This window comes from Odocoileus virginianus, chromosome 29 (assembly GCF_023699985.2).
Source record: "Odocoileus virginianus isolate 20LAN1187 ecotype Illinois chromosome 29, Ovbor_1.2, whole genome shotgun sequence".
Classification (NCBI taxonomy): domain Eukaryota; kingdom Metazoa; phylum Chordata; class Mammalia; order Artiodactyla; family Cervidae; genus Odocoileus; species Odocoileus virginianus.
Window position 1 is genome coordinate 34079088 of NC_069702.1, and position 25433 is coordinate 34104520.

The 25433-nt window shown below is 34.0% G+C and overlaps 1 protein-coding gene across 9 annotated transcripts in view; it reads left to right on the forward strand.

Moving 5' to 3' along the window:
- EPHA5 (EPH receptor A5) overlaps window positions 1-25433 on the forward strand; it is a 372969-nt gene that overhangs the window by 302882 nt on the left and 44654 nt on the right. For 7 of the 9 annotated variants that reach the window (XM_020893703.2, XM_020893704.2, XM_070458345.1 and 4 more), the window contains 4 exons: window positions 6592-6657; window positions 15954-16021; window positions 17303-17428; window positions 18141-18326. In XM_020893703.2, the coding sequence (XP_020749362.2) occupies window positions 6592-6657; window positions 15954-16021; window positions 17303-17428; window positions 18141-18326 (446 nt within the window). The remainder of the gene's footprint in view (window positions 1-6591; window positions 6658-15953; window positions 16022-17302; window positions 17429-18140; window positions 18327-25433) is intronic. The other 2 variants (XM_020893705.2, XM_020893706.2) reach the window with 1 other exon arrangement.

Sequence of the window (25433 nt, forward strand, 5' to 3'; positions counted from 1 at the left end):
TTCCAAATAGGAAAAGGAGTATGTCAAGGCTGTATATTGTCACCCTGCTTATTTAACTTATATGCAGAGTACATCATGAGAAACACTGGGCTGGAAGAAGCACAAGCTAGAATCAAGTTTGCCAGGAGAAATATCAATAACCTCAGATATGCAGATGGCACCACCCTTATGGCAGAAAGTGAAGATGAACTAAAAAGCATCTCTTGATGAAAGTGAAAGAGGAGAGTGAAAAAGTTGGCTTAAAGCTCAACATTCAGAAAACTAAGATCATGGCATCCGGTCCCATCACTTCATGGAAAATAGATGGGGAAACAGTGGAAATAGTGTCAGACTTTATTTTTTTGGGCTCCAAAATCACTGCAGATGGTGACTGCAGCCATGAAATTAAAAGACGCTTACTCCTTGGAAGGAAAGTGATGACCAACCTAGACAGCATATTAAAAAGCAGAGACATTACTTTGCCAACAAAGGTCTGTCTGGTCAAGGTTATGGTTTTTCCAGTGGTCATGTATGGATATGAGAGTTGGACTGTGAGGAAAGCTGAGTGCTGAAAAATTGATGCTTTTGAACTATGGTGTTGGAGAAGACTCTTGAGAGTCCCTTGGACTGCAAGGAGATCCAACCAGTCCGTCCTAAAGGAGATCAGTCCTGGGTGTTCATTGGAAGGACTGATGCTGAAGCTGAAACTCCAGTACTTTGGCCACCTCATGCGAAGAGTTGACTCATTGGAAAAGACCCTGATGCTGGGAGGGATTGGGGGCAGAAAAGGGGCCAACAGTGGATAAGATGGCTGGATGGCGTCACCGACTCAATGGGCATGAGTTTGAGTAAACTCCGGGAATGGTGATGGACAGGGAGGTCTGGTGTGCTCCAATTCATGGGGTCGTAAAGAGTCGGACACGACTGAGCAACTGAACTGAGCTGAAGATCCACTGATGTTTCAAAACTCACCTCTCACCTACCAGGGAGTAGTACTTGGCTAGGACAGGTGTTTATTTCTTAATAATTTTATTTATTTACTTATTTATTTATTGTGCTGGGTCTTCATTACTGCATGGGCTTTCTCTAGTTGCAGTCACTGGGGGCTCTTCTTCATTTCAGTGCCTGGTTTCTCTTTTTGTGGAGCACAGGTTCTGGGGCACACTGGCTTCAGTAGTTGCAGCACATGGGCTCGGTCACTGTGGCTCCCCGGCTCTAGGACACAAGCTCAGTCACTGAGGCAATGAGCTTAGTTGCTTTGTGGCATGTGGGATCTTCCTGGATCAGGGATCAAACCCGTATCCCCTGCATTGGCAGGCAGATTCCTCACCACTGAGCCACGAGGGGCGTCCTGGGACAGTTTTTGATGAGGGATCCTGAGGTGTAATATCAAGACAGCTATTACTATTGATGAGGGATTAGAAGCTTTTTAGTAGGAAGGAAGCAGACTACTGGAAAATATTTAAAAATTACTGCATAAAACTATATTCTATTCCAATTTGCTTACAAAATGACTAAAGCATAGTGGTTGATTTACACATATAATCTGATGAATGTGTGGTAAATGTGTGTTTCCCCTAAGAGTTACTCATAAACACACACGCACACATCTCTTTCCAGCCATTTTGCATTACCTTCTCTTGGAGGGTGGAATAATTTTCTGTCTTTTTATCAAGAGTATGGGGACTGAGGTGCAGAGTTTGGGAACCATATATGTTATCATTATGCTTTTTATCTATTTCTCAGTTTTTGCAAAAGATGTTTTCAGTTTAGTCTAGTTTCACCAGGAAATCAATAATGAATCTAAGAAGGGTGACAGTAACTTAAGACACAGATGCAAAAAGTACTGCAGTATGAGATTTTCTGAGAAATGTATAAAACAACTTGTCAGTGTTAACTGAACAATATCCTAAACTTCTTTTGTTGTAAATATGTTACATATTTAAGTTATTTTTAGCATTTTAAAACTGATGTGGTGCAAATGACAGTATATTGTGATAAGCATTATAATTGAAATTATTTGAGTTCTTTGCTTTTCTTAAAATTAAATGAAGTTACCACAAAAATTGAAATCAGAGAGAACTAAAATTGTCTCATAAAAATGCAAATTCATGAAATGCTCGAATACAGTAACTCTTAAAGATTTTGTATGCTTTTCTGTCATCATTTTGTTTCTCTGCACACTAATTTTTACCTGTTTAAAAAATTTAATATTATACTGTATTAATTTCATTCCTTCATAGACTCCACAGATAGATTTTATGAACTGCAAGATATTTATTTGTTGGTCATTGGCTCCTTTAGTCTATAGCCAGCCTCATGCATATTGTCTGCCCCTGACTTTTTGCCATAAGACCATTATATTAAAATAATATGAGTTTAAACATTTTTAAAATGCTGACTGTGAGCCCAGGACAGTGCAGAAAGCTTTGCATATATAATCAAACTTATTCTTCAAAGCAACCCTGTGTGGTATAGTTTCTATTATTTATCTCATTTACATCAGTGACTAGTTTACCAAAAGCTATACATTTATTAGTGAATACATTGGTGATTGCTGCTAATTTAATTACAGACTCCATGATCTTAATCATTTTGCTACACAATCAAAAGGTAAGGACATTTTTGTTGCTTTTAATAAGTTTTGGAGGATTGTTTTCTAAAGTATTGGTGGTACTTTTCACTGTGACCTTTGAGGGCACAAATTACACTCTCTTCTCCAGCACTAAGTTCCATCATTTTTGTTGTTATTGTTTTATTTAAAATGGATAAATTAAGTAATTTCATTTCCTTTTTTTTAAAGTAAACTGAAAATACGTTCTATTTAATTAAAATACTTTTGTGGAATTGCTTTCTGCCTCTTTCATTTATCTTTTAGGATCATTGTTTTTCTTATCCACTTGTATGATCTCTTGTTTAAGAATTTAAGTCATCATTTATCCACAGCCTGTAGTCTTGCTCTCTGATCTAGTATCTTTGAGGATTTCTTCCCTAGACTTATAATCACCTTTCTTCAGTAGACGGGAGGTTATCTTACATTGACACACAGTACGTTTATTGATCAACTCTGTGTAAGACCTTGCTAAAGTAATTTCATTTGAATCTTCTTTGGGTCTGGAAAGCTTCCCTTATCACATGTTAATCTTCAGAAGGACAAATCAAAATATCTTGTTAAAACAAAGATCTACCACTTTATATTAAGTCTAGAAAGGCTAAACTGTTTTAAACTTGGATAATAATGATCTTGTTATAGCTGCATGCAGTTACTTACAGACTCCAGGTGCTAAAATCTGATGGGAATGCAGATGGACTCTGTGTCAAACCATAGCTCCCGTAAATTAGATTGGCTGCTATTTCCAGCATATTTTGGTTTCTGTTTCTAAATTATTTCTGAGACTTGTAAGCATTTTAAACCTGTACTTTGAGTATTTATTGATTAAAGAAAGAACATGTTTTTTTATACCATCTGGTGCTGAAGTGTTACTGTGACAGCATCCTCAGAGTTTATTTAAAACAAGTAATTTGAGGGATTACTATTCCACTTCAGATATTTATAGAAAAGGAGCTTCAGTTTTAATTTTCTTAATGATATATTAATGCACAGTATGCTCTGATCACTAAACCCTCAGAAAATATATTCCGTGGAAATGATTTTTTAAATTACACTAGCCATCTGTGTTTATGTGAGTTGGTCTGAATGGAACTAGATCTTAGGTATGTTATAAATGGAAATACTTAGTATGGTAGTACTATATGAATCACAAAAAAATAAATTTCTCTGAGATAATGAGAACCTATTCTATCACTTTGATTATGATATTACTAAGAGCAATAGCTATTACTTTTCTCCCAAAGCATACAATGTGCCAGACACTGATCTAAGTGAATACATATATTCTCTCACTTTACAAAACCTATGAGATAGAATCAATTATTATCTCTATTTTATGCCTATAATCTGAAACACAAATAAGTTAACTAGGGCATTTATTTATGCCATCTTAAAACAAGTCAAAGAAAATATCAGTACCAAATCTAAAACAATAACAGAAAAAAACAGAAGTGTGAGTGTTTGATTTTACATGATTTCAGGTTTTTGATTAAACTTTTTAAAAACTATAAATTTGAAGTATAATGATAAGTAATATAATTTATAGTCTTCAGAAGTAAAATTTGCAGTGTTATAGTGAAGTGTGTGTGAGTATGTGTGTGTGTGTGTACTAATTTGTAAGAAAAAAGCGTTATTATATTTTTTCAAAGGAAGAGGACTGAATAAAATGCTATTATTTTTGAAATCATGAGTATTTTTTGAGTCTTAGAACATTGATCAAGCATTAAACAAATCCTTGAAGGTAATGACCATTCACAGACCAGTTCTTGCTTTCCTAACTACAATTCTATATGAGTTCATAAATTCTGCACACTCAACTAGAAAGATATTTATACTTTGTTAGATATGACATCAGCTTTTTTTAACTGTTAAAAAACAATTGTGTATATTTTTCAACAATCTAATATTATTTATTATTTATTGATTTGGAAATGTACTATTCAAAATCAGCACATATATTCAAATGTTCCACATTAATAACTATTAATAAATTGAGGTAATTGTGCCATTGGTGGCTCACTCATGTCCAGCTCTTTGTGACCCCATGGACTATAGCCCACCAGGCTTCTCTGTCCATGGGATTCTCAATGGACTGTAGCCCGCCAGGCTCCTCTGTCCATGGGATTCTCCAGGCAAGAATACTGGAGTGCGTAGCCATTCCGTTCTCCAGGGGATCTTCCCAACCCAGGGATTGAACCCAGGTCTCCTGCGTTGCAGGCAGATTCTTAACCATCTAAGCCACCAGGGAAGCCCTATTGTGCCATTAAGTAATACCAATTACAGTGAAACTACTTTTGGTTCATTCAGTATGTTTAAACTGTGAGGGGGAAAAAAAAAGATCAAGGAATCATCCTCGTCTCACAAAACTAATAGTTTAAAAGAAGAGGAAGGAAGACTTTATAGTGCCAGATCATTTTAGGCTTTTCAGGCCACTCATTCTCTGTTACAACTACCTAAGTCTGCCATGACATCAGGCAGGACTCCTCCGGGAATGACAAATAATGAGTGTGGCTATGTTCCAATAACGCTGTATTTACAGATATAAATGGTGTGCTAGATTTGGCCCATGGGCTATAATTTCCCACCCCTAAATATGAGTACTTATATAAGCAGAAGCAATAGGAAGGTTAACATAAGGAAGGTTATATAAGATATCACAGACATTAATGAAATAAATGTAATGTTAAGGAAGTATATCAAGATTTGCCAAAGTATTGTACAGATGCTTTATCTATTCTTATAAATATTTTAAAATTTGATATACTGAATTTTGACTTTTAATGCCTCTACAGTGAAAATAATTATTTGGAATATTTTTTAAAATACAAATAATCAAATTGGAAATAAATGTCACCATTGCCATTTTAGTGACAGCCAAATTCTCAGACACTTAGTAATGGGAAAAACTGAAGTACTGTCTGTGCTCCAAAGAAACTATATGGAACTTTGCTAAGTTTTCCTTTGAGAAAGTCCATTGGAATTTGATTTGGAAATACTTGTCTAATTTTGCTAGCATTTCCAAATACATTGGATGTATTTTCTTTTCCTTATTTGATATAAAATGAGTAGATATATTTCATAATTAAAGTTCAAAATAAGCAGAGTTTAGATAAAAGTCTTGGCCTGCTGGTAGGTGGTATCATTACTGAGCTCATCCCACAGTTGTCTTGAAATCACTCTAAGGGAAATTTATAAAAACTGGAAGTGAATGCATTGAAACACTAAATAATTTTGTGTTCTATTCTGCCAATAGTTTATGTGGTTTCTAACAATAAAATGCATTATATTAAACAATTTACTTAGTATTTTCTGGATTTTTTTTTTACTATGAATATGTGGAAAATTAAAAGAATATTGAATCTTGCAATATCCAGAAAAGTGCATGTATTGTATATATAGGTTGATTTTTATATATAGCAATAGCTCTGTGAATATATTATGGAGATGCATTTTTAAAATCTGAAATATAAATTAAATGGTCACTATCCATAAATGATTGGTGAAGTCATGTAAGCACAGCATTTTCAATAGTCTATGATAAATGATGCCACCACTATAAGAAATCAGTGGGTCAAATGAGCAAGGCGTTATTCTCCATCTTAAATATGTAGGTTCTACTAAAAATATTTATTTACAAGGCTGTTTAGAATGTCTTTTGAATATAAATTGTGCAGGAATTTCTGAGGAAAGACATATTCAAGTAGGCTTATGGCTTTATTTGTTTGTTTTAATTGGATAATCAAATACTTTGACTCATTATATTTCCTATCAAGTAAGCTCTTTATGTATAATAAAAAGAACAATTGAATACAGCTTGGTATTTCTTGAATCCATGAAATGCTTCTTAATTTGAAGGGCATTGTGGAAAACTTAATTGAATGTATGTAGGATTTTTGCTTTTAAGCAGCAAAGCAGACACCCGTCTGAACTGGTCGTGTCTGCATGCTGTGTCGAGGGAGTGGGACCTCGTCCTCATCTTGGGCTCTTTGTTTGCTTTGCAGTTGCTGCGATTGTGGCTGTGGACGGGCTTCTTCCCTGTGCGCTGTTGCCCATCCAAGCCTCATATGGTTAGTGTTCCCCGCCTGCCTTCACTCCTGCGTGCTGTCCCACCTATATGTATTATCGTCAGCATCCTTTTTTTTTTTTTCATTTGTATACATTTTAGTAGTCAGTGCCCCAGTTACAGTTTAAAAGAAGAGTAGAATGACACTGTTCGGGAAAGAATCTTGAGTGATTTCCCTACGTATACTTTCAAATAAAATATCCGTAAAGTGTATCACCCCTATGTCAAGCATTCATACTTCTCTTCCAAGACGTTTACTGTGGTCCTTATTTAAACCAGGAAGTTGTAAGATTTTAACATTTGTTTTACATTGAACATGTCACTGTTTATGTTGTTCCATTAAGATTAAAACCATATTATACATGGAAGTAGAATGCTACTTCTGTCAAGGTGAAGTCACTTTTTCTGTCTCCCAGAACCATGAAATGAACATAAGTGGTATATTCTATTTCCATAATCATCGTGGATATATGTTGCATTGGAGAACAGAACTGCATTTAATTTTAAACGGCTAACTTAATAGTTTTAAGCTTGAATTATTTCAGATATTATAAGTGATATTTCTAATTTGGTACTAATGAAGTAAAAAATATCCATATTTTGGGGGTCAGTGTCCAAATGGGATAGTCTTAATTATTTACAAATACAAATCTTAAATATATATCTGGGTTATAGCTGTAAACTTGTAGGCTAGAACATAAGACCAAAGAATTCTCTTTACACATTGAGAGAGTGGTGTGTGCTCACTGTCATGTCTTATTCTTTGCGACCCCATCAGCCCACCAGGCTCCTCTGTCCCTGGGATTTTCCAGGCAAGAATACTGGAGTGGGTTGCCATTTCCTGCTCCAGGGGATTTAGAGGGACTCCTACACCAGAGTGCGCTAACTTGTAAAAACTGCCAGATAATTTCTGTCTAGATTAAGGAGTCTGGATCCCTCCACTACTATATGCTATTATTTGTAGGTAAAATTTGCCAAGAAAAGAACTGAAATACATTTTAGAGAATTAGAGGATTGTCTTGGGCCTTTAAAATTGTTACTTTTATTCTCTAAGTGTAAATTAATTTTTGTTGATTCAAAAAATTGTGTGTGTGATTGAGTGTGTGTAGATGTGAGAAGTGGTGGAAGAGGTACCTATGATCTTCTGAGAACAAGAGAGTGTAAACACAGACTGATAAGAGTCATTCATCTTTTTTTAAATCTTGTGAATTTTTTTTTATTTGAAAGAAAATTTTGAAGTTAATATGAAAGTACAAATTTGTTCCTGGGACTTCAGTGACAGACCAAAAACATAAAAGCCCTGAAGTCTAGCTGGCAGTGGCTGAAGTATGATATAAATGGCTTGAAACTGTGATTTTATTTTTTTTTACTGCTTTATAAAAAACTTAAAAATGGTCACTGAGTTGCTTATTCAAACTTGACTCTCAAATATGAATATTATAAGAGATAAAATTCACTGAAGCAAAATAGATAGAATTTACATCTTGGAGAAAAAATGACATCCTTACATACCTTGAACTAAACCTCAAAGATATCTTAAATGGGTATATGAACATTAATGAAGCCATGACTTAGAAAAGTATTGGTGAAAACTAACTTTAGCTGGATTTAAATTTCTTGATGTTTTTAAAAATAGTATCTTTTTCTACTGTGTAGTTGACTTCAGGAAGTTTGTAAAATGAACAAATAAAAGAGGAAAAATAGAAAGGTGGAACACTTCCTTCACAAGGAACACACCAGGAAACCTAAGAAAACACATTTTTTTCCCTAACATCTTCCCTTTTTTTCATAACATCTTTCTCTAAGTCAGTAATTTTGACTCAATGGGTGTGTTTGTGTGTGTGCATTTATATTTGTGTGTGCATGTGCATTTGAGTGTGTCTGTAGCACAACAAAACAGAAGTTATTTAGCCACAAATGGACTTAGGTACCCAATAAAATGGTAACAGTTTGTGTGCAAATATTTATGGAAGAGCTGTAACTTTTTAAGGCATTCTTAGTAAAACAAAACAAAATAAAGCAAAAGAAGCAAACTTTTAATTGAGTTTACATAAATTAGACAACCAGAAATTTGTTCAAAATTATTGGTTGGGAAGAATGGAAGCTAAATATGTTTTTATTCTCTGATTTCTTAACTTTCATTTCATAATTTCTAGACAGTTAAAAATAGTTTCTTTAGATTAAAGCCTTGAGGAAAAAACAACCTTAGATAGTGGAAATTAAGGGCTGAGAAGAATTTTCCTACTAGAAAATACTATGAAATACTATGAAACTTATTCATAGTAAAGTACTATGAAACCTTGACCTAAAATCTTGTCTCTTAATTTTGATTGTATAATCATGTTTGGATTTGTCAATTATCACATAAATAATTTCCAAGGAGCATTCTGTCATCATTTGTGAACCGACATATTTACAATTGCAGGACAGACATTGGACATTTTGAGATTTTGGAATCTTGTTTTTCATTTTTATGAAAGACTACTCATGAATGTGTGTGCTTGGTTTTGACCTTAATATAATGTAATGCTTATACATGAAAATTGCCAATTGTAAATATACTGGCTTTTAAAAGTATTTTAATATACCTTGTGGAAATCTCAGAGTCTGAAAGGCATAATTTCAAAATCACTCATCTAGATCCTTGGTTTTGCAAATCGGATTTATGAAATTTTCTCCAGGGCTACGGAGTTCTGAGTTTTACTATTGTAGTTCCCACCACAAAAACATGTTTCATTATTTTGCAAATGCTAATTATATGTTGCTATCTTGATCCCAAATTATTTTTTGTCATTCTTAGTTGCTTACTTTGTTGTGAAATCGGTAAACATAGGCATAGTGTTAATTTTTACAATATTCTTGCTTTGATTAAAATCTATACAGTTATGGATGATATTTCTGTAATTAGTCTTAATGAAACTCAGATCCCTAAATTTTAAGCACTCTATCCCCAAGACTGCGTACATTTTTAACAGAAGTATTTTTTTTTTAAATCACAGCTGGATTGAGATTCTAGTCCTCCCACCCATCCAATCTGTTTTTACAGGCATCGAATATTGAATTGATAATCTTCAATGTAAATGATATATTAACATATGAAATATATTAATATTTATAAATATGAAGTTTCTAAAATAAAGTTATTACTTGACCCTTGATATTCATTTTTGTCTATGAATACAAAAACATATATATATATGTGTATAAAACATCATCTTTATTATAAGTTCTGAAATATCCCATAGTCCCAAGGTGGCTTTTTCTTACATTTCTTGAATTCAAACCCATTAGACTATTTTCTTCATTCATTAGGTTTCAAAGCTTTCCAGTGCTTTTGTAGCATTTACTCCTTCTGAGGGGTGCACATGACAAGGAAAATGGAGTTCAGTATTCTGAAAATAGAGTTGATAAATTCTTATTTTGTTGATTTACCTACTCTGATTTTTAGGAAATCAGCCTCATTCTTTTAAAAATCATTATTGCTTATTTTTAATAATATTTAAAATCAGAACTACAAGGGATAAACTCCTTTCATAATTCAGAAAATAAAGCTGAAATAAACATTTTTCTGACGAAAACGGTTGTGAATTGCATTGAAACATTATTTTCTTAATGTTTCAAGGAACTATTTTTCTTTAGCTTAATTAACTGAAAGTTTCTTGACATTTGAAGTGAACAAGATTTTCTTTTTACATACATTTCACAGATTATTTCATTCATTTACAACAGATTTCTGCCCAGGAGATATGTGGCAATACTATTCTATCTTATAGTTAGGAAAATACATAGAGAATAAATCATCCCTTATAATTCTAGACCCCCATTTAATGTGCTCATGGCAGACAAGTGTGAGGCTTTTCCACACAATAGAGAGATAATATATTAAATTCCAGTTGAAGGCTTGCTATATAAAATGTAACTATAAATTGGTCCCAAACCCCTTTTTACAATACCTGTGACACCTCAGACCATAGGAGATATTAAATGGGACTACCCTAATTGAGAAAATCATTGGTCATATGAACTAGTTCATTTATCCATGAACTAGTTTAAAAATTAGTAGGAAATTTCCTACTCTCGCATTAGAACATAATTTCTTGAAAACAGGGAGACACAATCTTTACATGTCATACTTTATAAAGTGTATTTCATGTCAAAATTCTAAGGTAATTAAAATTTAACTCAATAATGAAAAGTCAATAGTTCATCTTTGAATTCTTTGAAGTATTTCAGATTATTCATATCTTCCCATTATTGCTAATTCTGGAAGGATTTGAACAGCTTATTAATGAAACAAATTACAAATTCATATGTACTGCATTATTTTGGAAGTGTTGTTTATAAGTTTTTTCCTTTGTCTTTTAGAATATAGAAATTAAAAATAATATACAAGGCACAAAAAAAGACCTCTAAGTTCACTTCTCACATGCCGTCAGCCATAAGGAGGTTACTAGCCTTGGTAGAATGTGAGATGGGAACACCGCTGTGTTTGCTCGGCTTCTGCAGTATACTCATCACTCTCATTTCCTGGGCAGGAAAAGCGTGTTTCCCAAAATGAGTATATTTCCTTTTAAAAGTGTATCTGGGAATTTTCAGTAAGTGATAATACGTGAGTTACATTTTTATGTAACTTATATTATCTGTAAGGAAATCAAAATCCTGTACCTTGTATACAAATGCTAGTCGGACCGCCTATATATCTATCCAGTGACCCATTTTACTGCATTTGCACTCACATTCTTATAGATCTGTGGTCCTGAAAAATAAAGCAATCTATTTTAAGTTTTTATTAAGTATTATTAATAATAAGTTAATATTCACATGCTTCTTTATTTTATGGGGGATGAGTTACCTGAACTTTTATTAAAACTACCTTTTTTCAGTTGGAAAGAAACTTGAAGTGAAAAGGTCAAACTATTTTCCCACAAAACTGTAACTTTTTTTTTTTTTAAGATTGCCAGCAATAAAATTCTTAAACACAACATTATGCAGTGGCTGAGGTCATTATTATGTCAGAACAAGAGTGTGTGCATATATGAAGAAATGTGCTTTGAAAAGAGGATGCAATACAAGGAACTTTTCTATAAGCAAGACATATTGACTCTAATGTTTGCTGCAACATTTGCTTTTGAATATTTTTACTTTAAAGTATGGTAAAGCATTTCTTAATCCATCTGGACAATAGAGGAGCAGCTGTAGGCATGTCCGTTTCTGAGCCAGGTACTGCATATGCTCACTCTTTCAAAAACATCAAAATGCAAAACCATTACTTCTTTCACCATTGCTTCCTCCCCACTATATTTAAAATTAAAGGGAAAGAGTGTTTATTCAGTGTTCGTTTCAGTAGGCTAAAGTAAGGAAAAATCTGATTTTGTAGAAGTTATTGTGGAGTAAGGATCTACAATCTCCTTTTGTTCTTTCGTTCACTCATCTCTCCTCATTGTTCATTATAGTGTCATTTTGAAAGTTCTGATTCTGTTCTTCACTTGGTACTCCTTGAGGGCTTCACATTCCTACCTTTAATTTATTATCTAATCCTCAATTTACATCTGAGAACTAAATTACTCATTAGTACCTACATCCATTCATAAAGATTATTGTTTACTATTTCATGTCTATGGAAGTTTCAAATACCCAAATTTAGATTTAATGACTTGGACTGTTTTTAAGAGCAACATTAATATCATCAAGGTTGTGTTATTAAATCTTTAGGATAGATATGGGGAAAAATAGATTTATCTCCAAATTAACTATGAAATCACTTATATATTATATAAGAAACATGACTCAATGCCTTTTAATAACTTTTATTAATGAGTATAAACTATGCCTACATTTAATGTGATTTCTCATGCCCCTCTAGTGCCAAAATAAAATAATATCATTTTCTAGAAGAAGATATGCATTAAAGGGTAGAGGATGATTCCTCTAATTACATTAAGATATTTTTAGCACAATGATATCAAGATCCATTAAAATTGTGATTGAAGCAAAATGAAGAAACTGTATCTTTTCTGTTCAGGAGAAAAAAAAAAGTTCCAGAAGATAGCAGTTTAATTTATATATGGAAGGGCATACTTATTGACTGTGTCTGATGGGTTAAAATGATGTATCTGGACAAGGTACAGAACATGGTACTGAATGAAGAGGCTTCCTGCACGGCTTTGTTAGTGAGGCTGAACCACTGCTTGAGTGCAGTCTCTGCCAGCTGCACTTTTACTTGGCTGTATCTTGTTGAGGTTTGTTTTAATGGTGCTTTGGGGGTTTCCAGAACTTAATTTTATATGTTAATGTGACATGCAGCCGTATATGTTATAGAACTCCAGAGAAACCCATAGTCAGAAATAACTCCTTCCTATTGCCCTCCTGACTCTCACCCTAGGTATTAAAATGTTAACTGCTCCTCAACAAGGTATTCCCAAATCATTTTTTAGATTAGATCCAAAGTTTTATTTCCATTTTCATATAAGGAATTTGCATGCAATTTAAATATCCATGAGGCTTATTTAATGATAAAGGCTATTCGAGGATACAAGTTTCAAAGCTTAATTTTTTTCTGAACGTAGGAGAGTTGAAGGTGGAGTGGATGTTTGTTTTCTTATGTAAACTGCAAGAACTTGTATACTTTTTAAGTCTCTTTAGAATTCCTCTAATGAAGTTTTCTGTCAGTGTTCTTTACATAACGTAAATCTCAGGATGATTTCTCACAATTGTATGTAGAATATTGTTGAAAATAAAAAACAGTATCAATACCTTCTCTGTAAAGGTACATACATCGATTGAAAGAAGAATGTAAAAAAAAAAAAGAAGAATGTAATACCTAAAATTATGAACAATATTAAAATAACAAATATCAGCTTGAATAGATAAACTATTACTTCAGGATGATATCGTTTATTTGTTTTTTCTCTCCATTTCACTGTGGTGAAGTGATTCAAGATGTCTTGCATCTACGTGTTTTGAATACAGTTTGAAAGACCACCAGATCCCCATGGTGTGATGCTCCTCACCTAAGTACACTATATGTATTAAACACATTATTTCAAGTTTATTCAAATTTTGCTAGCCAGCTCTTTAACATGATAAAATTAAGGTAACTATATTTTTTTTATCAAAAATGGCACAAAAACAGGTTTTGTAATCTATTTTGTATGTGTAATTATACACTAGGAAAGATAGAGAATACAATAGGTTTTATTTTTATATAAAAATGTATACATATTTAAGAAACATTTTAGAATATGAAACCAGGAACAGTCCCTCAGTGCATGTCAGCTGGCCCCTTCCCTTACATCCAATAGTAGTTTTCAGTCACCTTTTTAATAAAAATATTTTGTCAATCTGACATTTCAGCTATATTTTCTTTACACAAAAATAAATGAAATTTTGTTCTTGATAAATGCAATTTTTTCTAAGAGTTTGTGAATAATAAATTCACCTCCTTAGGAGTTTCACTAAAAGTAGTTAAAATATTTTTATTTTGGTTAATTGTTTTAATGTTATATTGTTGTTCATGTACTTCAGTATTCATCAGCCTATTCTCTCTCAAACACTTGTCATTATGTAGACTCAATCAGAATATCATCTACTCATTCATTTATTCATTTCATCAATGTGACAAATATTTTTGGTGCCAAGTCTGATCTAGGTGCCAAGTGACCAGAAATTTATAGATGAACAGTAGTTGATGCCATTTAAGAAATTAACAATAAAACAAGAGAGCCAAAAAATATTCTCAAATGACCACATTGTATTGTCGACTGGAAATCTCTCCATGAGAGGAATACTGAAAACTACTGGGTTCATAGTGAGGAAGATTAAAATAAGCAGGGGTAATGGTGGCGGAGGATACATAAAGAAGGCAACAATTGAACTGGACTTAGATTAATTGGAGATTGTTAAGAAGAGCCTCCTAAGTGTAGGAACCAGTATACAGGAACATATGGAAGCATGGAGAAGTATCCTGGAGATGATGTAGGAAGTGTGCATTGGGGCTACACTTAGGAATCTTTACTTTTTTATTGAAATGTTTTCAGGAGCGAGGTAACATAATAGAAGAGTACCTTATTTATGGTAATGTGGCTGCAGCCATGTCTACTATAGTTCAGGAAAGCAGTTATAGAATGCAAGGGCATCAGTTCAGAGGCACTGATAGTAGTTCAAATGAAAAAGAACAGGCTTTAATTGAAGAAGGGGTAGAGCTAATGAGATGGAAGAGATGGACCATAAGATTTTATGTTATATAATGCTTGGGATTTGATAACAAATTTATTGTGAGGTACACAAGCATAGGACTTTGATCAGGTACCAAGGCCATGGAAGTGTTATTAAGAGGAAAAGAAGGTAGCAGATCAAGATTGAAAGTAGAGAGAAAGGTACTGTTTTTTTTTTTTTTTTCCCCGCCCCAATCTGTTGAGTGTGAATGCCTGGGGAATATTCCTATAAAGTAAATCTACAGAGAATAAAAATATAACTCTCGAAAGTATAAAATCAGAGGGATAAAGATATTAATTAAGTTGATGAAAATGGCTAAATCAACAGGAGAGAACCAGAGAAGTCTGGGCAGAGGACATGGGGAATTGTCCTTATAAATGAAAAGAGCAGTAAGAAACATCAGAAAAGGATTAGTTAGGGATATCAATTAATCATGGATTAAAAAATTAAGGAAAAGTGATTGGATTTACAAATGAATATGTTATCAGTGAACATTAGAGGGGAAGCTTTTTGTGAGTAATAAGAACAGATTTTAAAGGACTTACAAATTAGTAAGTAGAGAAAAACAGGCAAGACTAAAATTTGGGGAGTGGAGCTGAGAGGGGTAGCAGACCTTGGGACTTGACAGTGATCTCCGAGTGGGTGTGAGGGAAAAAGAGCCAGCAGAGAAACTAAAGACTCTAAAGCAAGAGGAAAAGAAATTAAAAAATGATAATGTAAGGTGCTGAAGGGAGGAGCTATTGAATCAGACACATATTGGGGCAGTTCATCTGAAAAAGGCAGGGTTCTCAGAAGTGGTTAAAAAAAGCAAAAGAGGAAGGGAACAGAGAAGTGTCTGGTGTGTGGTGTATGGTAAAGTGATATTTAAAAATAGATTTGGAGAGCTTCAGACTTCTCAGTGAAATCTGGGCAGGAATAAGGGATACTGTCTGCAGAAATACGATTCATCCAAGAGTATTGGTGTTCCATCCTGCTGGTATGAAAATCACTTAAGATTGCAGTCATTTCAATTGTGTTGTGTGCTTCTGGGCTTGATGTGATTCACCACTTGGGAGATGTGGCTAATCATAACTTACTCTGTTCCAGGCGGTGTGGTTACAGCAAAGCCAAACAAGACCCAGAAGAGGAAAAGATGCATTTTCATAATGGGCACAGTAAGCAAACTGTAAAAAAAAAAAAAAAAATTAAAAGAAAAATGAAAATAAAGCAAAGTAGGGTAGACTTTATTGTTATTTTGGCTTCTTTTCAGGCAAATATTTGTAAAAACTGACCAAAAATATTGTGTTAAAAAGTGTTTTTGGTACATTCCTGGGCTTGCGGTGTTGCTGGCTGACCCTGGGCAATAGCTTAATGTTTTTTTCAGTTCTTTAAAGCAAACTCTCCTTACAATAATGAAAACAAAAACTTTTTGCTTTATAAAAAGTTGTTATACATCAAACTGTATTTCCAGGCCAATTCTAATTCCTAGCAATAGTCAATAGAAATATATCATTAGATAAAATCACCAGAATAAATGAATATATTTTTCTTTTTTTTCCTAGCATTTTGGCAGGAATTTCCCTGAGCAGATCCTGTAACAGCAACCTTGGTTCAAATGACTTGAAAAAGACTACACTTTTAAGAAATGCAGAAAATCAAGTTTTATTCATGAGCTTTAAAAATTAGCCTAAATGGGTTCTAATTTTATTATTTTAATATGTTCATTTTTAGATAGAGTACAGTGTGAATTGATTTGCCAAGTAAATGACAAAAAGAGTGGGATTTTTTTTGTTTGTTTTTGTCTTTCTGCCATATCAAAGTCATGAAAGAATTTTTGAGTCCATTTTCAGTACTATCTTGTATAATGTTATTTGTTCTCAAAAAATATTGTTGAGGGTGATATTGGTAGTCTTTAAAATGTGATAAAACTGAGGCTTATAAAATATAAGAGACTTGTATAATGCCCTGCAGTAAAAATAGAGTGAATTTCTTTTTTTCTTTTGACTTCTATGTCAGTTTTATAGGACCAAAGCACCAGAAAATCTGTTTTAATTTATTTTTATAAAAACTAAATCATCTGTGATGAGGATGTAAGTAAAGCATAATAGAACAAACTGACAACTAAGCCAATAGCATTTCATTGTTCAGTTTGGTAAGCAAAAGTGTCTTAGTTTGCTCAGAGACTGACTCCCTGAACATAACTGCTAAAAGATGTATTTATTCAAATATGTCCTCACATATGTACTTCATGGGTATGCCAGCAATCCAGATTTCTACAATTATAAAAGTGAGATAGTTGTACAAATGACTCCTATAACTCATCAGAAGAGTCTGTCCTTGCAGCTCTGCCACTTCTAGAAATTAGGGATTTAAGCCATAGTTACACGTTAATAACGTTTATAATTTCATTCATCTATCAAAAGCACTTCTATTTTAATGCCCGTTTATTTTTGCAGTTAAACTGCCAGGAGTAAGAACTTATATTGATCCACATACCTATGAGGACCCCAATCAAGCTGTCCATGAATTTGCCAAGGAGATAGAAGCTTCATGCATCACCATTGAGAGAGTTATTGGAGCAGGTAAGACAGTGTGTTTAATTCAAACTTTTAACTTGTGTTTATATTATAGAATGTAATATATCAATGTTCTGATCTAACTCAAGATGTTGTTAATCTTCTGTAATTGTCTTGCTTTCAAAGTGGTACATAATTGATTGTATTTTACTACTACCCTCTACATAGCTCATACTTAAACCTGCAAATGTCTAGCTTATGAAAAAAATAAACCAGCAAAAATAAATATTCAAACATGGTGTTTTACTATCTACTATTTTTTATATTTCATACATATGTAATTTGTAATGCCCAGAAAGATTTACAAAATTTAAGCATCCAATTATTTTGTGTATGAATCATCTCTTCACTAAGATTGTTTCCTTTTTGTCCTGCTATGATCTTTTCTTATTTTCTCATTAGTGTCACTGCTAGAGTAGAAAGCAAAGGAAGAAGGAAGTGGTTTTCAGTCAGTTGCTTTTGGTTTCTTTCTAATGTTTCCATTAAGGTTTCTATATGTAAGACAGATGAAACTAATAACCCCCAATGTGTTTCATGATCACCCATAGGTGTTTTTTTCCCTATGGACAATTAATGTCTTTCAGCAATGACAAGGAAATTTGGACTCCCATTTAATTTTGTTTTGTCTAAACCTTACTATTCTAAGAGAACTTTAGAGTACTATTTTAGAGTAAAGATGTTTAATGCATTTATGTGTTTTCTACATCTTTATCACAAGGTGAATTTGGTGAAGTTTGTAGCGGACGTTTGAAACTTCCAGGAAAGAGAGAATTACCTGTGGCGATTAAAACCCTTAAAGTAGGCTATACTGAGAAACAGCGCAGAGATTTCCTTGGGGAAGCAAGTATCATGGGGCAGTTTGACCATCCTAACATCATTCACTTAGAGGGTGTCGTGACCAAAAGTAAGTACAGTGGCAAACTATGCATGTGTGTGTGATCATAAATATCTGAATTTCTTCTACTAGGTTATTGTTAATTTCAGGATACACAGAACACTGGGCATAATAATTCGATTAAGAATTTCTCTGATATTCATAATATGTGTCCTGTACTTCAGTGGTTTCTTATCAAAGCTGATCTTCAATGAACCTGAATTTCTGTTTATTATTTTAAACATATTGGATTAACTCACTTACTATGAATTCAGCACCAGAGAAAATGTTTCCAGATAAAAGAAGCAGTGAAAGTATCATTTTTTTTTTCCTCTTGGCTCTTTCACTTTTTATCCTAATGAAATATTAACTTCAAAGTTTTGATTGAGGCACTGAAGTTTAACATTTAATAGGATTACTGTAACCCCAGGTGCCTGCCACCTTTTAAGTGGCTCTTTATAGCCAGGTGTATTTCTTTTATTCCTTTTTTTGGTTGAGATATTTTAATAGTGCTAAAGAAAGCAATAACCTCAGAAGACTGGGAACGTTCCTTAAGTCTAATTATTTTGTTAAAGCAAATCCTGTTTTTACTCAAAAATAGCTAAAATTTCACATCTGTCAAATTCTTGTTAATTTCTTGTAAATATGGTTGTGTGTTGAGTGTTCCAATATAAGGATTTCAAACAGTTTTTCAGTCGTTCAGTAAAGTATTTATGTGACTCATAACTGAGGCCTTTATTTTCTTTTAATCCATTTTCTCTTTGCCATTCCTGTGTATTCTCTTTCCTTCCCTTATTCCTCATAACCTACATACCACTTTGTAGAATCATCTGAAACATTTGGCGAGGAACACTCTTTAAACTTTTTTTAAACATTGGTTCAACTTCCACCTGCTATTAATCCAGTTTTAAATGATATATGCCAAATATGCATAGCGGCAGTGTATGTTCAATAAGTGTTCTTATTCTACAAAGTAACTTAATTGATTGGATATCCATTTCTACCATTTTGCTTTTAAATGTGGAAAACAAAACAAAAACAACAACTGCAATAAAGATGGCTTTTTCACAATAAAGAGGAACAAAAGAAACAAAAAAAAAAGTATCTGATTTATTACCAGTTAATTCTCAAATCATGATTCATTCACAGTAGGTCACAGATGAGAATACAGAAGAAAAAGACCTTAGCTAAGAGTATAATGTTGATGCTTGACAGAGCTTTTGAATCAGCCTGTTTTGCTGGAAGATTGGTTTTCTCTATGAATCAGATAGATACACATCTCCAATAAGAATGCCTATAGAATTAAAATTCTATAGAATTTTATAGAAATTTTATAGAAATGAAATTATCTGCAGACATGTGGGTTTCTTCAAACTTAGATGTGTTTCTTTCCTCCACTTGATGCCTAAAAAAAGGTAAGGGGCAGGGGCAAGAGGCAAATGAGACACACAATAAATATTTTTTGAAGGAATAAAATAGATTTTACAAAAATCATGTCCTATGATGAATGGGGAGGAATATTTTAGGTTAGAATGTGATGTGAGGGAGAGTGTCACAGGGCCAGTAAAATGAAATCAGAACTTGAACGGGGCTATATTCTATCTGAAAGGAAGGACTTTGGAAGGACATTAGTGATAGCATATACTGGGATAGATGCTGTGGAAACAGGAGTTAACAGTGATTGAGTGGTCATTTGCTATGCAAAAAAGGTATTATCTATTATAAAACATACTTCTTAATGACAGTCACAGTATAATAATATACAAAATCTTTGATTTATTTTATGTCTTCCTTTCATCCTTAATATGACTGTTAAATTCCACTTCCTCGAATAAACACTGACCATGACTTCCTCAAGGGTATATGTAAAACTAAGGCCTATATGTAGGCAGCCAATCTACCCTGTAATGAGTTAAGCTGTAATGTGTAGAAGAGTGACAGACCACTATTATGATCACAGAAGGCAGTACCGCATAATGGTCAAGAACATGGGCTATGAATTGATTTTAATTTTGCTTTGCCATGAACTACTATGTAGCTTTGCACAAGTTAGTGATACATTCAGAGCCTGAGTTTCCTCACTAATGACATGGGATAAGAATGCCTCATAGTGATGTTGCAAAGGTGACTTGAATTAATACAAGTAACGTTTAAATGGGCATGACACAGAGCAGGTAATTAATAAATACATGGTTATTACTTTTCCATTTATCTCTCTTTCTGTGCTCTGAAATTCTCCGTATCCATGTCATTCCTAATCCATTTTAATTGATATGTTACCCTGCCTACATTGCCTCTTTCTCTGAAACCTAACTACCTTTGCAGTTCCTTCAAAACCTTATTCAAATTCCATCACCACCTCCACAAAATAATTCCTCATCACTTAACCCTGAAATAATCTCCTTCTTTTGAACACTGTGCTAATGTAAGGATTTTTGTAAATTTCTACAGTGTTCCTTACTTTGTCCAAACCTCTTATTCAGATCTTTCACTTATTTTTTTCTCTCTTGCATATATATTTTTAGCTCCCTGGCTAAAAATATTTGCTTCCTTGAAGAAGCAGAAACATCCTAAATATTTATGTAAACCCACCACACTTAAATCTGAACCAATCCATGCCACTTTAGTTAAAACTTTGAACCTCAATGTCACACACACACACAAAATCATACCTACCTTATAAAAATTGTATGCAGATGAAATTAAGATATGTTTGTGTGTGAATAAAATTAAAGATAATTGTATTAGTGAATAAGTATTTATTTTAATCTATTTAAGTAAATTCATCATATAATAATAATGTTAATGGCTCAGTTGTGTCCGACTCTTTGCAATCCCGTGAACTGTAGTCCACCAGACTCCTCTGTCCATGGAATTCTCCAGGCAAGAATACTGGAGTGGGTTGCTATTCCCTTCCCAGGGGATCTTTCCAACCCAGGGATTGAATCCAGGTCTCTTGCACTGCAGGCAGATTCTTTACCATCTGAGCCATCAGGGAAACCCCCAGATAATACTCGACAAGATCCAAAAATTACTATAGCTAATATTCACCTACTTTTATAGACCCTTAATTTATTACAGAACTTGTTTTATGTGAATGGTTCTGGCTGAGACAATAAAAGACAACTAAACTTCTCAAAGTAAGACAACTGAATTTGTCCTATACTATTTTATATGCATTTGAGACCTTTGTTTTTGGAAGCAAATGTCATCATCAACAAATGATCATCTTTAAATTCTGTAAAGTCTAGTTTAAAAAACCAGGACTGTGGTTGAAAATACAGACTTAACATTTCCAATCTTCTAATCAAATATTCTCTTTGATGTTGCTGCCATGAAGCTACACATATGTGTAAAGCAAAATGTAAATATTTAAAATATTTCTTTGTCTTATTTGTTCTATATGAGTTGAAACTTTTTCCCCTTAATAAATGTAGCTCTTGGTGTTCAACCTAGGAAGTCTTCAACTTGTTTTTAATTTACCATGTTGCAACTCACTTTATTTGTGTCCTTAATTTCATGCTCTCTGATCTGATGCTAATTTATTCAGCAATTATTCTCAACCTGCAGCACACAGATAATGAGACATAAGTGCAACTAAATCTTGTGATTTTTCTGATTGAAGCAGAGGTGGGGAGCCTGAAGTAGCACTGCTCAGGGTGGTGCCATCATGAACCTTCTTTCCTGTATCACTACCCCACCTGCCAGAAACATGGGCCCTCATTCAGATTCCTTCTGTGATTTGTTGTTAAACAGGACACATCATAAACAGATATATATTCTACAGAGGCTTTATGACAAATGATGTAAAAACCCACAGTTCTTGGCTTAATTGACTCATTCACAATGCAAGATGCTTTAATATAACATACACGGAGCCAGCTTTTACTATTTAAATAGATTCAGGAAACAAAATTTAAGAGGGAAATTATAATTTATCCACTTTGCACTCTTGGTTCTCTAAGATTTATTTTTTTCACCCGTGGAAATATTATCAAAATTGAATAAATAACTATTTCAATTATGCCTTAGAATTATTCATAGTTATATCGTGTGTGTGTGTGTGTGTGTGTGTGTGTGTGTGTGTGAGTTAGTTGCTCAGTCATGTCCAACTCTTTGTGATCCCATGAACTGTAGCCTGGCTGTCCATGAAATTCTCCAGGCAACAATACTGGAGTAGGTTACCTGCCATTAGGGATCTTCCCGACCCAGGGGTCGACCCCAGTCACCCACATTGTAGGCAGATTCTGTACCATCTGAGCCACCAGGGAAGCCAGTTATATTTTAGTTCTCCTGTAAAATTAATAAATTTAAACAAAATGCTAGAGAACAATGAAAGAAATGTCTCCCTATTTTTCTTTCTGTGTCTGAGGAGATAGCACATGCAATGACAATTAATTGTTTAAATTGTGAGACAATTCTTACTTATTATATAAATTTGTAATTATCTTTCAAATATAGTATTTTCTATCCTATAAAGTCCATTTTATTTTATTGGCCCTTATTATATATTGCCCAGGGCTATTCCAGCAGTCTTCAAACTAGTCTTTTGCCATTTTGGTATTTTCCAATGGACATCAGTCCATTCCATACATTTTACAAAATCACTTTTCTCTCCTGCTTCATCACCAGGAGCAAACAAATCAAGCAGAATACATTTATTTTGATACTTGATATAATTTGGTCATATCTCCATATTACACTATTTCTTTTCCAGAATCTCTACCTAGTTCTTGTTCTTCCCCTTGGTGACACTTCATTCAGCTCTAGTATGTCCTCTCCACTTTCCTCAGCTCTACTTGACCTTCAAGATTACTCAAATATGACATTCTCCATGAGACCAGCATGATTTATCTTAATTTTCCCCTCTGTCCTCACTGTCTGCCTTGCATAGGGTAAGCTACTCAATAATGTTGAGTAGCTGAGTAAAGGGAAGCATCCGAGCTCTACATTTGTTTTATTTTGCTCACCTCCAGGTTGCTAGATCAGGACTTCCACAATGGCCCAGTAAATAAAGAACCCACCTGCAATGAAGGAGATGCAGGTTCAATCCCTGGGTTGGAAAGATATCCTGGAGGAGGAAATGGCAACCCACTCCAGTATTCTTGCCTGAAAAATCCTATGGACAGAGGACCATGGCGGGCTACAGTCTATAGGGTTGCAAAGAGTCAGACACCTGAGCAACTGAGCACATATGCACCCGTTTCTAGACCAGCACTCAGCATGTGTAGGATTTCATGTATTTGTTGAATGAATGAATTCTCAGCCAGAGACAATCTTACAAACTCTAGTTGTGTTTATCTGCTGCCCATTAGATCATAGGTATCTCTTTATAAATATATTATCCTACTACATGATGAACTTCTTGAAATTGATATGTTTGCAGTGCCTCTAGTGTCTGTCATAGGACCAGACACATTAGGTAATCTTAACCCTTTTTTTGAAAAAGACCAGATTGATTGGGCTTCCCAGATGGCTCAGTGGTAAAGAATCTGTCTGCCAGTGCAGGAGACATGAGTTCAATCCTTGATCTGAGATGACCCCACATGCCACGGGATAACCAAGCCCATGTGGCACAACTATGATCTGTGCTCTAGAGTCTGGGAGCTAGGCTGAAACTGTCACCCTAGAGCCCATCCTCCACAACAGAAAAAGCTACTGAAGTCAGAAGTTCATACAGCGCAATTAGAGAGCAGTCCCCACTCACTGAGAACTCAACTAGAGAAAAACCTATGCAGCAACAAATCCCAGAACAACCCAAAATAAATAAATAAAATACGTTTTAAAAGATGAATAATATTATTAAATGACTCAATGACTAAATTGCAGTTATCTAAAAATTTTAAATGAGTTAAAGTGATAAAAAGTTTATAGTTTTTTTTTTTTTTGGACTATAATAAAGTAAGGTTTTTTTTTTTCATTTATTTTTATTAGTTGGAGGCTAATTACTTCACAACATTGCAGTGAGTTTTGTCATACATTGACATGAATCAGCCATGGAGTTACAAGTATTCCCCATTCCGATCCCCCCCTCCTACCTCCCTCTCCACCCGATTCCTCTGGGTCGGGTTAATTAAATTAACTATTTAAATAGTTTAATTTAAATAGCTTTGTTCTATAAAACCATGAGTGTTTTAGGAAAAAAGTTAAAAGGCATACAGAGGAAAATGCATGAGGATCTTTTCACAAGACCTTGCATATAGCAGTTATAACCACTACACAAACATATATTTCAGAGCTAAAGACACACATAGGTTCAAAGGAAAGGACGTTGTTGCTCTTTAGCTGCTAAGCCGTGTCTGACTCTCTAGAGACCTCATGGACCTCAGCCCCCCAGGCTCCTCTGTCCATGGAATTTCCCAGGGAAGAATACTGGAGTGGGTTTCCATTTCATTCTCCAGGGTATCTTCCCAATCCAAGGATATAACCACTACTGATCATTAACATTATTTTAAGAATGTGCTATGTTAATACTTTTTACATATTGTCTCCTTTCATGTGCACAACAATGCTATCCTGAAGATAATATTTGTTCTCAACTTTCAGATAGGAAAATTTAACCATAAAGAGGTTAAATACCTTATCTGATAGCATAAATATAGCGTAGGATAATACCAGATTTTAAAATGATTCTATGTGACTCCAAAATCCAAACTCTTAAACAGTGTACATTACTAACTTCATATATCATTATTCACTATACATGTGACAAGAAACATTTCTTTATTCAAAAGGTATTGATTGATCACATACTAAATGTCTATCCTTATTAATCAGTAGGATACAGTGGAGATTAAACAGATTTCCTGCCTTTATGGAGCTTACCTTTGAGTTGGGGAGACAGAAACTAATTGAACAAATACATTTACAATACATTAAATGAAAAAAGTAGCGTTAAATTAGGAGATGATGGATTGTTTCTATTGAGAGTTGTTGGTTTCTATTTTAGAGAAAGATCTGTCTAATAATGCTTGAATAAATTGAAGGTGTGGGCCTTACAGATATGTGAAGACAGTGTAGTATAGAAAGAAGGACCTGCGAGGCTTGAATGGAACTTGCATAGAACGCTCAAGAGACCACAGGGCCAATGTTGCTACAATGGAATGAATGAAGGGAGTCTGGTAAGAGCTTAATTTG